Raw genomic sequence first — 16,040 nt, forward strand, 5'->3', positions numbered from 1 at the left:
CGCGTGCGGCAGAGTCGCGAAAACTTCTGGAGATTATCTTTTTCAGAGAGATCGTCTTAGCTGAACTTATCTTGCGACGATTCTTCCGGCGACGTTTGAAGGATGATCGTCGAGATTCCTCGAGAGTTTTAAAACTCGGCAGAGAGAGATTTGACTCGAAGGTCGCAGATATTTGGTATAGTTCTCGTATCACGATAACCACGTCGTACATTCCAATCGTTCGACCGTTGTAAACACGTGCGCCACATATGACGTATGCTGTCGGTCTCTCGCACATCACACAGTATCGTTTGCGCGACGATTCTCGTTAGCAGCTCGTAACAGCGGAAAGAAGTCGACCAGAAGCATTATCGTAGTCGGTTTTTCATTTAGTCCTTGGTGGGCGAACGTGTTGATTATCCAATGGAGCGGACGAGGTAAGACCGATGCGCCGTGTCAAGAGCACGAGTTCCGTATTTATCGGAGTATCCTTGACCGATCGCAGGCTGCCGATAAAACGAAGGTACTCTTCTCGCCTTCGAAGGATTTTCGTTCTCTTCGTTTAGGATTCTCAACGAGAGAAGCGAGAAAGTGAAAAACTTTTACGTTAATCGTGGAGAGACGCAAATCGCAATATCTCGTTCGAAACGTTTCATTTTTACGCCTATACGATATTTAATTAATGTAAAACGTAAGAAAGAACGATTTTGCTGAAATGCCTAAAAATTTAGCTCCATTGAAAAAAGATGTTTTGTATTTGTGACTATAATTGCAATTGATAAAATAATTATAGTTAAGAGCTTCTTTCTTATAGTTATTACTACTTTAATGTTAGTATAATAATCTTGTGTTTATAGTTCTAAATTTTATTATAAATATTATTTACAAATATTATTTATTACATATAATATTTTTAATATAACATTTAAAATTTTATTATAAATTATAATAATTTCAAATATTAATATAGCAAAATAGCAAGATATAAATAGTGAACATATAATAAACATTTCTATGTAGCGAAAATCACGATTAAAATGAATGTAATTATTTTTTAAATACTCTCTTTTAGTATTTACGCAATAATAACAATTAATAACTATAATTTGACTAAAACAACTATATAAATAATATAATAACTGAAAATGACCATTATAGTTAAATTATATCAATTACAATTATTTCTTTTTCCTGCAGTGTAAAATAATTATGTGGGACACTCAAGTATGACAAGCAAAAAATTTTGATTTGACATTCTAACAATTAGCTTGAGCGTAATAATACATAACTATTTTGATGGTCTGATAAAATTATTTTCAGATCTGTATACAACTAAATGTTTTCAGGTACTTTGGCAAAATCAATTTTTCCGAACAGTTTAGCAAGCAAACGAAAATTTGGGATTTTTTGGAAGATGACTTGCTCTGATTTTTTGGTCTTTAATTTTAACGATTAAAACATATAGTTTATAGTTTGTCTCTTTCCGTCGAGTTAGATACGGACAATGCGCAAGAACGAGCTACGTATCTCGCGATGTGGAGATAAAAAAGATACAAGGGATTTATATATACTTCTTACGAACGTAACGCGTTATTCGCTGGGTGAATATTATGAAACAGACGGGCGTGATCATCGTTGATCGTCCCGATTATCACGGCGCCGGATATCACAGCTGCGCCTAATCGGTCATTCGATGATTATCGTCATTAAGACAAGTCCCCCGTTCACACGAAAATGGCACAAACGCACCGTCAATTTTCGACGACGCAGTTAAAATTGCCGAAGAAAAAATTACGCAAGACTTATCGAGGGCATTGGCTCTTCCGCTTGCGTGTGTTAATCACATTGCTAATTTTCGCATCGTTATATCTGTTTATCTATAAATGTATATTTTAGGTAGATTAAATTCCTTTTAGGATAGATACGTTAAAACAAACAAGTTTTGTCCATCTAGCTGAATGTTAAATTCATATTTGATGAGAGATAATATTCTATCGTATGTGATGAAATTGTGTGTGGCAGAATAATTAAATAAACGAGTTGATCTTATATTCAGTCACGAAAATAGGACACTGAGTTTATTTTGTGCTACAATAAAAACGATATCAAATATTAGTGTCAAACTAAAACTAATATATTTTCTTCAACGGTCAGAGTTTCATGCATAATCACAAAAAATTATATTTTTACTTATATGAAATAATAATAATCTTGCCTATATATAATTTAATCTTTTAAGAATTTAGTAATCTTAACTTTTAATAAAATATATTTTTATTTTAATATTATAATAGTTCTCTAAAAATCGCAATATAATTATTTTGATAATATACATATTAAAAAATTCTCGTTCTTGATTTGAGGATATTATTTTTTTTTCGATGATTTGTCCTCTCAATTCGTGAAAATTATTAAATAATGAGAATATATTTTTCTTGATCAAACTATACAAAATCTCTTCATGTATGTAAATTATATCCGTTATGTAATCTCTTTTCAATAACATTTTGAAAATAAGGATATTCTCAAAACAAGAACATTCTTCTTTTCTTTGGTGTACAAAGGCATATTTTTTTTATGGAAGAAGTGTATCATTATCTAGACTCTTTACTTCCAATCGAGTTTCTTAAAAAAAATTATAATATTAAATTAAAATATGTAAATAAATCAAATAAAAATGAAATAAGTAAAATTATAATGTTAAAATAAATATTAACGTGTAATGTATGATGAATAATGTAGCATAAAATAATCTGTTGGTATCCGGACAATTAATTTCATAACTACATGACGAACAAAGCGTTAATTATAAAAATGCTTCACCTAACGCTTCTGTTGCCGACCCGAGACGTAATTATCGCGGATGTTATGCGAGTATATAAAATTTTACGCGCCGGCTCTTTCGCAACTTGCGAGTTGTGCGAGTGAGCAGTCGAACGGGTTCTTGGCCAATAAATTATTAGAAGAAGGAAGCGCCGGAAGAGAGCTACCGGGAGAAAGCGCTCCCGTGGACCCGATTCTATCCCATAACCAATCGAAGTCTCGCGTAATTACCATTTATTACGTCAACTCAGACCCGCGATATATACGCGAGATGAGGAGAACGGATGCAGCTGGCCGCACCCACCGCGAATAGGTTCGACACGGAAAATCGATCGCGCATCCCAAGGCGCAATTGGCAGTTTTGTTTCGCGTTAATTTTTTTTTTCTCAAGGAAGAAATTGTGCATGTGTCGACGCGCGTATTCCGTGTATATATTTGTAGTTGCCACTACAAATATAGAAATGCTCCATTTGTAGACTAAGAAATGCGTATTCGTAGCGTGATTTCTTCAGTTCAATTTATATTACTCACATATATTTAACTTGTTAATGAAGCACATAAATAAATTGAACTGAAAACATCGCTACAAATGCGGAAGTTTATTTGAAAGTTTATTATGCTATAAAAATTTACTAAATATCATTTTTAAGGGAAAGCTCGATCGGAAGTGAAAACTTTGCCAATGATCTTTAAACCTTCACCAAAAGTATACTTTTGATTTGTAGCATAAAATTAATTCCCAATATCTCGTGTGTTCGGATAATTAATTTCGTGACTGCAGCACGCGTATAAAATATAATGTTATACATTTGAATATTTATTGAAGCAAAACGTTGCGTGCCCGAATGCATTTTTTCGTTCCACGTGCACCCAGCTTTCCCGCTCATCGACGCTCTTTGTGCGACCGGAGAAAATCGAAAGCGGAAGGAACTCTCGGAGAAATAATCAGGATATTCACGGTGCATCCGGCACGTCGTAAAGTTTATGTTGTTAAGTACGGCGCACCGGTGCGGCAGTGGGAGCGACTTTAGACTGTAGGAATTATAAATCGCTCTGTCACGACCGCTGCATATTGCTGCGTCGCGTCGCGACGTCAATTATATCCACAGCTCGAGATACGGACTTTAAAAACAAGCCACTCCGATTAATGTGGATTATGTAAACGGGGGAATAAAGCGAGATTTACGATCTCTTCTGGAATGTTTTCGCGTCCTTTGAATTGCAAATTTCAGTCAATCTCGACAGGCAGGTGAGCGAGACCATCAAGCCGCGGCGTCAAACATCTTTATCGCCGATCCTCGAAGTAAAATAATATATCGAAATAAAAGAGAGTCAGCTTAGAAAATCGATAGAGAAATAAATTTCGTTTTACGTTCTCAAATTGCTTCAATTTGCATTCGTTTGTTTTTATAGTTGTACGAATCCGTGCATAAGTACTTAAAGAAAATTTGAAGAAGCCGAGAGGGGGAGGGAGAGGGCGACCCGTGCATTCCGCACGTTAAAGCTCGAAATGAAAGAAGGAATAGTTACGAGCGAAAGTATCTCTCCGAGCGATCTAAGCGAATGGGAACTAGGTGTGTTCACTTCTAGGGCCGCGACGGGAGGATATCCTTCGGCTTCCCTCGCCTCGTGACCGGTCGGTGGAAATAAATCGCGGACAATTATCGCTCTGTGCCGAAGAGAAAATGCGCGCTCTTACGCGGGTGTTTGAACGTTAAATTAGCCGTTTCGGGGACAGCTCCGATAGAACGGAGGCAAAAGGCCGCGGGACGAGAACTGCATTGGAGGCGATGCGGCAGCGCATTACCGGAATAATCTTCTCGCGAGAAACATAATTTTCAGAAGCGCGACGGCGCGCTCGATTTTTCCTCCTCGCTTTGCTCGCCGCGACGGCGGCGGTTGCTCTTGGCAAAGAAGAGAAAAAAAAACGAAGAAAATTCCCTTGAACTTCGCACCGCGTAAGAAGATGGAATAGTGTTACGGTGCGTGTACATTCATGCCGTGTGTATGCAAATGCGCTTTTCCCCGGCCCATTGTTGGCGCGCGATGTTGACGCGCGTCTCATCGAGCGAAACAAGTCGATGCATCGTCATTACGATGGAACGCATGTAATTCGTACGTAGGCGAACGATACGCGAAGAAAACGCGCATACGTCATAAATTAATCGCTCATAAATTAATTCACTGCGAGTAAAATATCGATGCAATTGTAGACGATCAACGTTCAATCATATAAATTTGCTATGTAAAAAATTTTAAGTTATCAATATGATATTGATAAATGAAGCATGTAATGTATAGACTGAGAAAAAAATGTCGTTAACTTTTGATTGCATTTAATTCATAACGATTTCTTTGGTTCAAATTTATTTATGTACTTAAGTTAAATATATGTGCACTCGGAGAAAAAAATATTTTAAAATGAAAAATTATTTACTTACTGTTAAGTTAAACATTTCTTAATTGAAGTATCTTTTATGTAAATAAAATTAAGAAATAATTTTTAATCGAGTACTTTTTTCTTGTAGTTTTAGAAAATATTTACTGTTAGATTATTTTTATATTTAAGATAATTGCAGATTTTTTAATCTAAGAAAATAATTTTATGAAATTTAATAATATTAGCTTATTTATAAAATCATTATTTAAATGTAAAAAATGATATGAGGTAATATGTTTATTAAAAGTAAATATTTTTACTTTAACAGAATAAACAAATGGATTAAAATATATATGGTTTTAAGAAAATGTATTTTTGCATTAAAAAAAATTTTTTTCTTTCAGTACAAGTAATATAATTGAAAAAATCGCGCTGCGAATTAAATGTACAATATTTTATCGAGTTAACTTTTTTCTCAGTGTACAAATGTAGCATATTTCTATATTTGCAGTGACAAATATAGAAAATATATTTTCTTTAATATTTTAAATGACTCAGTTCTAAAAAAATAATTAATTGTTCTTTCTAATTTTATGTTATCCGGAATCATTAACAGGACTATGTTTTGTAAGTTCAGCTTTCATTAGCCCTTCGAGCATGTTTTATCATAACAATTTAAACGCACAAAAAAGTGTGAAGATACACCAAATTTCTCACATTCATTAACAGAATTATTTCTCTCTTTCTTTTTCTCTTCTCAAATTGTTTTAATAATCTCAAACAATATCTCCCGTGCGCATCGCAAAGGTCCGATCCCCCCAAACAATTCGGTCAGCTGGTCTTCGTGTTTTTTTTTCCCTCGTCGTGATGCAAATGCGAGTAGATTGAGTAACCACCGTCAACAATTGCCGGCTCCCCCGTCCCGTCAGTGTCGTGCGAGAAATATTAATACCCTCCACTTCCTTCCGGGGAACACACCCGGCCGGGGTTCCCCTTCGACACACCGAATCCGTCGAAACTCCGTAGCCGCATGTGTAAACGTATAAACAGCACCGACCAGCCCTCGAGGACGAAAACCCGCTTTTTCGAGCGCGTGCGGTCGAACGCGCGTGCGAGAGGGGTATACAATTAGCGGCTTCATTTTACGCGCCGCAGCGAGCTACACACAATAGGATGGATGCTCCGCGAAATTGCTTACGGTCTATATACGTTAAGGTGGTTAAGGTGATTTCGTTTCGTGGCGGTCAGGAGAAACGTCGAACTGTGTGCAAATAGCGACGCAAAGCTGATTCTCCTTGGGTTCTCGACGGGCGCGGTTGCTTCTTTCTCGCGTTTGAACGTCTTCGTTAGGCGACCCGGTTCCTTTAACTGGCAACTTTCTCAAATTGAAATGATGGTTTTCGTAAAGTCCTCATCGCGATAGCGCAAGATATATCTATCGTAGTCATCGCTTCGTAAGTACCTCTAGATAATCAGTAGATTGAATTATAATTTTCTTACGTATCTCATTGTTTAACGCGTAAACAAATTGACCCACTTAAAAAAAATATTTGTAGTAATAAAAGTGATTTCATCTTTTCTTTAATTAGATTTTATTTTGTTTACAAGCACAGCAATTAAACGAAAACGAAAATAACACAAAGATCTAATATAATTAATATTATTTATTTTGCTTTTATTAGCAATATTAGAATTAATAAAAAGAATAAACAAATGCATGCAATGAGTGTAAAAAATATTCTTAAAGAGGATATTAAAAAAAAATTTTTTTTTAGAAAGTAAACATTAATTAGCAATTTATTATTAACAAATGTAGATTGTATAAATATATGGCTTATTTATAAATTGCTACGCAATAATGTTCACTTTTTAAATATTAAGTTTTGAAAAATATCCTACCAGAATATTTTGTACACTGTATGTGCCAGTATCTCTGGAGAAGTTGAAATGAGAAAAAAATGATGCGAAATAAAAAGACTTTTTTTCTGTCGCAGTCAAGTGGCAAAAACGGCACGTGCGCTCTTTTATAGTCCTCTCGTCCTGTTACCTTCGTGCACTTCGGCGTGTTATCTTTGTATTAGATCCAGTAGCTTTGCATATGAATGGCGAAAAAAAAACACGTTCTATATAAGATTTGCACGTTCAGTGTTCTTGATCTACAAGTCATATCGTCTCAATGAATTTTCAACGAAATTCTGCTGGCTAATATCAAGTTTAAACAATTTATAATTTGCAGAATTTTATTTATAAAATTCTACGTGTACATATGTGCAAAAAAATAACACGAGAAATAAGACGAGAAATATTTGAGAGAAATACAGGATAAATAAAATTCCTGAATTTTGATGCGAACTCTTTAATTCGCTTGAAAGAGCGATTTTAAACACGCGCTTAATAAATAACAATTTTTTAATTATACACTGCAGCGAATAAGCTCGTTCTTATTAATATGTTGTCATAAAGATTGATATGAAGTTATTATTTTAAATATTTTTTATAAAAAAATCATGACGGTACGACGAATGCAACATGCTTATTATAATTTTATTTCATTTTATTTTATTTTTACTTGCACGTGGCATTCGAAGAGGCGCTATCGGCAGCCGAAATCAAGGGCGGAAGCTGTTAGCGATAACTATGGTCCTTCATCATTGGATGTGATGTTCAGGCATCATCAGGCATAAATTGACGTAGAAGTTTTCATTCATCGGACAGAGCTCGATACGATCCCGTGATGCGATATTATGTGAACCCGGTAATCATCGTTTTCCATAACCAGTTATACGAAATCGAGAGTGCTTCGGACCACGCATAAATTTCATGTGTCAACAGGTCTTTCCATTTGTATTCAGCAAACGTTTTAAAAGAATGTGCCACAAAGACACGCGATAAAGATTTTACAATTTTTTTTTTTTTTTCAAAACGCGTTAAATAGCTTGACGATATCTCTCTTTCTTGCAAACTAATTTTATGTAAAGGTAATTTTAAGGTCTTTTTACTACAAATCTAAATATCTCGTTGTTTGATTGATTGAACCTGTTGGGGAAGACATTATTTTTGTAATAAAGTATTTAAAAATCCTTAAATTGATTTATGAGATCTTTACAAAGATCCACAGAAGAATTAAAAAAAAAAAAAACACTAGACTTAAGACTTAAACTCAACAACTAGACTTAAAAAGAATCATATATAAAGACGGAAATTAAGTTTATCAATTAGTCAACGCATGATTTTTTATATGATTTGTACGGTCTTATTTCTCTGCTCTTATATATAATTATACAAATGTCGCGCAAATGTGAAGCTTCCTCTCTCCAACCATTAATTTATTTAATACTTCCAATCAAACAGTCGCTCCCTTTCTCATGAAATTTCACAGAATGTTTATTTACAGTAACCGTTTATATTATTCGCGACTGTCGCAAAACGTTCACAAAATGACATTTTGATTATTTATCAAAACATTGATGAGAACTAAGTAAAAGAATCGTGTTTGTTACATAGATAATAAAATTTATACAAATAAACGTCTATCTTCTTGTGCTCACTATTTGGTCATTTATTTATTGCTTTGCATATAAGCTTATTTTGTACTTGTTAGGAAATACTTGTTAAAAATGCCCGTTCAAAATCACTCATTTTTATAAACTTGAATAATTAATTTTTTTAAGAAATTGGAGTGTCTGTTTTTTTTTCTAAACTTCACACTTAAACTAAAAATCTCTAGAGTCATTTTTCTATATGCATTTATTATAAATTTTTTAATTCAAATAACATTACACTTTGACTTAATTTGTGAATGATTAATCTTTGCTAATTAAATTATATTAAATTATATTTTTTCTAAAACAAAGTACAGACATTTATTCTAGAAATTTAACAAATATTTATGAATTTTTAGAGATTTTTTTGAACCTTTTTAAATAAATAAATAAATAAAAAAAATGATTGGGTGCCCAGGCTTGTATTACAAATAGAGGGTTTTTGTATTGTAAGCGATAATTTTTCCAAGATATCTATGACTTACGTATCAGCTGGCGAAAGAGATTTTCTTCATTAATTTTCTCATGTTGCAAGACCCGCTCGAAAGGATTTTCTCGTGTGGATAGCGGAAACAAATTGCGCGTTTAAGGATTAGAATGGCTTTCTCAGGATTGTATCTCTTGTGTTGCATCGCAAGACGGATAACTAATTTCATGTCATTAGCATACGCTTGATGATGGGATTTTTGCGCGATTAAAAAAAAAATACATACATTTCTCATGCGTGATACTTGATTTTCGACATGTTTATATATGCTTAGCGATTATGATAGACGACCGGCTGTGTAGCGGTGCACACAGTCTGCATGCCGGATGGAAAACCGTTGCAATTGCCAGTCATCATCTCGCAGATACCAACCGGAAGCAGCTTTATCCGATTTTACACGAGTCCGTGGAAACGTATGGCGTTTCGCAAAGATGCGGCAATCGGGATCGCGATTGTAATTGAATGCCGTTGGCGTACGGCCAAGTAAGAGTGATATCTCAGTGAAATCATCGATGACGATATGACGACAGGAAGCCGTGACGCCGCCCGCGAATGTACGCGGCTTTCGATTCTTCCTCAACCTTTGGGCGAGGCAGAATGCAAAAGTGGTGAACGTAGCTGAACGTTATTTAATACCAAAAATTAATACAAGATAATATAATATAATACGATTATATAAAGAATATAATATAGATTAATTATACAGATAACAAATTTAATAACACTTGAAAAATGCGGAATTTCTTTCACCGCACAACGTATCGAAATTATTTCGAGACTAAATTAATAAATTGAAGATTGCGTCAGCTGCGAGAGAGGAATGCGAAAATTAAATAACGAGCTGTAATAATTTCAGGAATTAATTTAGATAGACATGCCCCGACGAATTTTATAAGCTTGTCGGTTTATCTGTTAATTAGATCGTTGTCCGTCATTGTTTTTTTTTACGAGATATACAGTTGCTCGTCGCTCAGTGTAAAATGCTTGGAATCTCTCTCCGTACGTTAACTGTAACTATAAGCCGCCGTTAATCATGTCTACGTATGTGTTTCAGGTGATTACTAACGGTCTCAAGTGCGACACGGACGACGTCGACGGTTTGACAAACGGTGAGTCATTCAAAGGACCGCTCTCTCTTCCCGATTCTTTTTCTCTCCTTACTCATTCATTCCTTCATAAAGAGACGCAATCAACGAGATTAGATTCATTTGATGCGGTACCTTAGTTTCATTGACGAAATCCCACAACATAAAGGAGTCCGTCAATGAGGCAGCTCAGGACTGTACGAAAGTCTTTCGACGCCTTCCCTTCAGTCTTTAATTTATGTAAATGATAATTTATAATTATTATTATATATAATTAAATTTTTGATCATTATTGGCAATTTATTTGAAATATCTATTTGAGAACTTGTATTAAATAATTATTAGCTTAATGGTTTCTTTATATTAGGAATGAATTCGGATAAAGTGTGAATTATTTATAACCTATTTGTTAAGTTTGTTAAACTATAGCTGAACTTTATGTAACGAAGTTTTCACCTTTAGACTTCTATGATTGATTTTATTTAATTACTCAGTCATTACGATGACTTTCACAATTTAACACGCGTAGTTTACTGACTGTTTTTGCATCAGTTAAGTACTTTGTGAAACTAACGTTTGTCTCTCTCTCTCTCTCTCTCTCTCTCTCTCTCTCTCTCTCTCGCTCTCGAAGTCTTGGCATATAAAATGCATGGATTGCATACTTAAAAATTATGTGCGATTTTATTTAGGGGAGAAACGTGACGCGTTCGTGTGTTACTCATTATCATTCTAATTGAGTCCTAATGTTCGAGACGTTTCGCACTCGTAAATTTACGGCCTCGGCCTTTTTACAACTTCGGCTGTAATTTGCACTGTGGTTTTCCCCTCGTAAATCAAGCGCGCCACGCATCGGCCTTTTTATCATCGCTTATGCGACACGCTTATATCTAATAGTTGCGTCGCGTTTATGTTTGCATAAAAATCACAGCTGTTTCCATCGATAATTGCGCCAGTTGCAGTACACGCTCCGATCGCTGACCGTTTATACTAAAATATCGTTTGTTCTAAATACATTCGCTCTTGTAAAGATAGAAGAATCATTTTTAACAAAAACATTTATTTTGTTACAAATCTCGATATAATTCGATTTTTCAATTTCTTTTTTTTTTTAGAATTGAATGCGACTGCGTTATTTTACTACGTTGCGATTATGTTAGTAAACGAATTACAATCAAAGATTAAAAAAGATATCGCGAATATTAGAACGAATCTCGAGAAAGTTTATCTTAATTATTTGTAGTTTTTAAAAGAAAATATCTCAAGTATCTCTATCCACAACTTTTATTAATATATCGTTTCTTTATTATCAAAGAGTACTTTCAAAAAATCGTTTATTAAACTTTTCGAAAAAATGTCTCTTTGATTCTCAACCACTCTACCGCTCCAAAGATCGCCTAGCCAAACGTGCTAAAGGCAGATGCATGTTAATCTGCCTGTCTACAAATTATCCCGTCGTACGTCTGAACTCGTCAGTTTATTTAGGGCCTAGGCACGACGCGACCGGGGGGTAGCGCTCGCGCTTTATATACGACACACGGATTTCCCGGATGAGAATAACACAGAGCAGAGACGTGAGGCGGTCTCGTTGAAGGAAAAAGCGTGTTTTTTTCTCGGTGACGTAACACGTCGTCCTCGGCAAGGACGTCGTTGCGACGGCCCTGACTTTACCCTTCGGTCACTATCGTACGCGCCCGGGCCGAGTGGCGAGCGAACGACGGGCGGCGGGCGCCGCGTGTGCCGACAACAACACACGGCGACCACGATGATCCGGCCGCATTTTCTCACGCTACTTCAGCTGCTCCTTGCCGGTGCAATGATCTCCCTTCCGCGGCCGCACATCTGCCTGAAAATTACGTCCCGAGCCGGCTTTACGCGCGTCTCACCCGCCGCGCCGCACCGCCCTAGTCTCCTCTCCCTGCGTACTCGTTAATTCGAGATCCGCCGCGTCATCTCGAGCAGGACGCTCCTCTCGGTCCCGGAGATTAATCCCTTCGGACACACTTCGTAAATTTGAATGACCCCCCGCACCGTGTAATTTTCCTGTCCCGAGCATGCTGTGTAGTGTTCGCATGATACCGACGAACGAACTTTCTTTAATTTTCGAGTAATATCGCGTAAATAAAATCGTTCCCTGATCTTGCGATTTGAGAATTCTCTTTGTTATTTAATGTTAAGTTCCTCTTATAATTATTTCTACACTGAACATTTTTATTGTCAAGTAAATATATTTTTCTTTTAACGTCACTTATTTGATTTAAAAAATATTTCCTTAATTTAGATATAAATTATTTTACTCTAGTTAATATTTGTTTAAATCCAGGAGATAACGTTAAAATTCTTTACAGCTTTTTTAAGGGGGAAAAGTTTCACACATTTAGATGCTTGTTAGTCATGATTAAATTCACTTTCAATTTAATATCGTGATTTTATTAATTCTTGTTCAACTTAGAACTGTTTTAATACCGAAAAATTATTCGATGCAATTTCGTGAATTTGAAAGTGTATATAATATCACACTATAAATGTCAGCATTAAGATCTAACTGTGATCTATATAAAGCGTTTCGTTTAATATTAATGTGACGTTAAAAATGGATAGATTCACTTGAAAACAAAAAAAAACTTTTTTTATCCAGTGTAAATTTGAGATTTAAATAGTGCCGCTAAGACAACGCGACTTTCGACATTAATGAAGAACGAGCGAAACGTGCCATTCGTTTCAAATTATACGTAGGCTGTAGCAATGAATATTATTCAAGGCGAATATTATTCAGGGATAGTGATTACAGAGAAACTCCTCCATTATTTATTTTATAACAGGCCCCTTTTGTGCGGCATTTTTTCCAACCTTTATCCTTCGGTCGTCAGAGTCTCTTTTTTTTTGCGATCATTATGTCGACTGCAAATCGTCGATAGCAATTAGCAACGCCGTTATTGCTACAGTTTTTTTTTTTTACTGGAGCTTTTGTTTAACGTGGAAAACCAATTGCGTGTAGCGATGAAGTTAGATAAGGCTCGGTCGGTGAAAGTAGGAAGGCGGAAGAGGATGGATGCAACACTAGAGGATATCGCGCGGATTCGTATCGCGTCGCGGATTATTAGATCATTACGTCATCTTTGATTCATACCGCGGTCATACTACGTAACGTAAGGCTGATCGAAACAGCGTAAGCGGCCGCGTGTCTTGTTGATGAGTCTAATAATCTTTCTCCGCCAGGATAATTCAAGGATAACCGTAATTAACCGCTGCACGATACGCGGATGGTTTCGTAATTAGATTTTAATTGTTAATGAATAATTAGCGATTATACCGTAACTGCGATTAAGGCCTTAATTGTTACGACTTTGTCCGCGCCGCGCAGTTTCTCCCGAGCTTAGAGCCTTTACGAAATCCACGATTAGAACGAGCTCATTTACCGAGAGAGTAATCTAATTTTTTTGAAATAAGATGTAACAATCAGATCTCGTTTAATGGCTCTACGTTATCATTTATCATCTCAAGTTTTCAATATTCATTATTGCATTGTTTTTTTCCACAAGTTTCTTTACGGTCTAAATTTTTCTAAGCAAATCGCGATTAAACAGAATGTTCCCGTATGGGATATATGTTGGTAATATTCTAATAAGAGCCCGATTAGTTGACCTGAATACAAATCTGGGCCTTGTATGGCATGCAACAAATTGTTCACGAGATCTTTATATGGAAAGAAAAAAGAAATTAAAAGAATCGGGTTTCCGTTGCTTTCTACTTTAATCATATATAGATCTCACTGTAAAATAAGATTTAAATAAAAAATTATTATGTCTACTCTGTAGGGCTGAACATGGACTTATCGAATACTTATTTTATACATATGTCGTGCCATTTATAAATCCTTCATTAATCCTGATAAATCAATCTTAATAAATATGTATTATAAATATTTATTATGGAGTTAAAACTTTCTTATCAAATCCCGATAAAGGACTCGTAAAATAAAATGAGAAAACTTTTCTTATTGCGTCCTTAATAAATAATGATCAAAGCCTCGTGTTACGTTTAAGACCATTCTTAAATAAATTTTTACATGGGTTACCGTTTACTTAAACTCTTATCATTGATTCACTGCGAGGAGCTTTAATACGATATCTGAATATTAAACTAATAAACATTAAACGTTGAACATTGGGGAAAAAATGTTTCGAGGACGAGTCGATAATGCATTCGAAGAGCCTTTAAGTAAGATTGAAATGGACAGAGATGTACGCGAATAAAATTTTATAGTCTCGCTCGATAATTCTTTATAGCTTCGTAAATTCTCCGATGGTTCGCGCTAAAACCTCCTCGAGATCGCTCGTGATCGGTATCGAAAGTGAGAGTTACGGTTTTTGCTTATCGAGAGATCGTGGAAAGTGTCGTTGCGAAGGATATCTCGCGGCCGTAAAACTTTCGATTCGGATCTCGCAAACGCCTCTCGTCATTATCCCGCGCACGCCCGCGCGTATACGTTCCTTCGGCGTCCGTCTCGCTTCGGGGTACCGCGAGGCTGTAAAACACGCTCCGCTCCGCTCCGCACGCGATTAACGACGTCGCGCCTCGCCGGACGTCCCGGGCGCGAAATTCACTTTCCGCTCGTAAAATCCAACAATCCGGATCCGGTCCGGCTCGGATCCTCTCACGACGTCGTCGACCAGGGCCGCCCACGTCGAGAGAGCGAATTACTGACAGTCCGCTGACGACTGTTACATCAGTGAATGAAACTGACGAATTGAAGGAAAGCACCGGTTTCCAAGAACGTCCCTTTTCGAGAAACTTTATTGATTATCGTAAAACGAGATAATTTCCCGACAAAGTACCGCCTTGATTGCACGTTCTTTTCCGAATCACAGCGTATTTGCTCCGAGATATAAATACTGATATTGGCAATTATAAATTGGGCAATTATAAATCGACGTTTTACGACTTTTCGAATTTTTCTCCGAAATTGTATTGCCCTCGTTTTCTAGGATCATTATATTTATCTATGTTTCTGCATTCCCGAAATCTTCTGAAACTGGGGCCTTTGAGATTTTGCCCCGAATCTTCCGATTCGCGCATCTTTCTCTTCACAATCCGCGGATTGTTTTCTTTATTTGTATCTTATAATGGGAAATTCTGTTGTAAAATATAAAAATTTATACGCTCAGTTATTTACGTTTAAAAAAGTGAAATGATTCTTGAATTTCGTATTAAAAAAAAATTGTTGAAGAAACTAAAATATTTAGTCCAATATACGTTCAACTAATGAATTGATTCAATTAATTCTTGAGTTATTAATTTTAATAGTTGACGTTAATAGATTGTATCTTTTTTTGCAACTAAGTAGCTACTGAACCCAATGTTCAATTAAACGTATCGGACTAAAAATATTTTAATTTTTCAACAAATTTTTTTTCCTGCGAGAAACATCAAGATAGAAAGATCGAGTATGCGTTTAATAAAACATAGATTAATGGTTGCTAAATGAGTGCTAAATAGAAACAATCTTGATAAATCGTTTAAAATCTTATTAGTTCGTGATCGCAGCACACGTGCAATGTTGTGCAATGCTGTTTGGTTGAGCCGAAACGTAATCGCATGCGCGTGTAGTAATAGAAGAATTATATTACCGTATGATTATACGCGCGGCCGATCGAAATTCAGTTATTTTCGCCGAAATGCAAAAAGTGATAAACATAACATATGCGCTCTTATATAATCCTGTTATCCTGTTACCTGCATGCACT

At 35.8% G+C, this 16,040-nt stretch overlaps 1 protein-coding gene across 1 annotated transcript in view; it reads left to right on the forward strand.

The window, feature by feature from the left end:
• Positions 1-16,040, forward strand: part of LOC105198925 — a 50,384-nt gene that overhangs the window by 24,616 nt on the left and 9,728 nt on the right. Inside the window, exon 3 of the mRNA XM_011165780.3 lies at positions 10,266-10,320. Coding sequence (XP_011164082.1) covers positions 10,266-10,320 — 55 coding nt within the window. The remainder of the gene's footprint in view (positions 1-10,265; positions 10,321-16,040) is intronic.

This window comes from Solenopsis invicta, chromosome 15 (genome assembly GCF_016802725.1).
Source record: "Solenopsis invicta isolate M01_SB chromosome 15, UNIL_Sinv_3.0, whole genome shotgun sequence".
Lineage (NCBI taxonomy): Eukaryota > Metazoa > Arthropoda > Insecta > Hymenoptera > Formicidae > Solenopsis > Solenopsis invicta.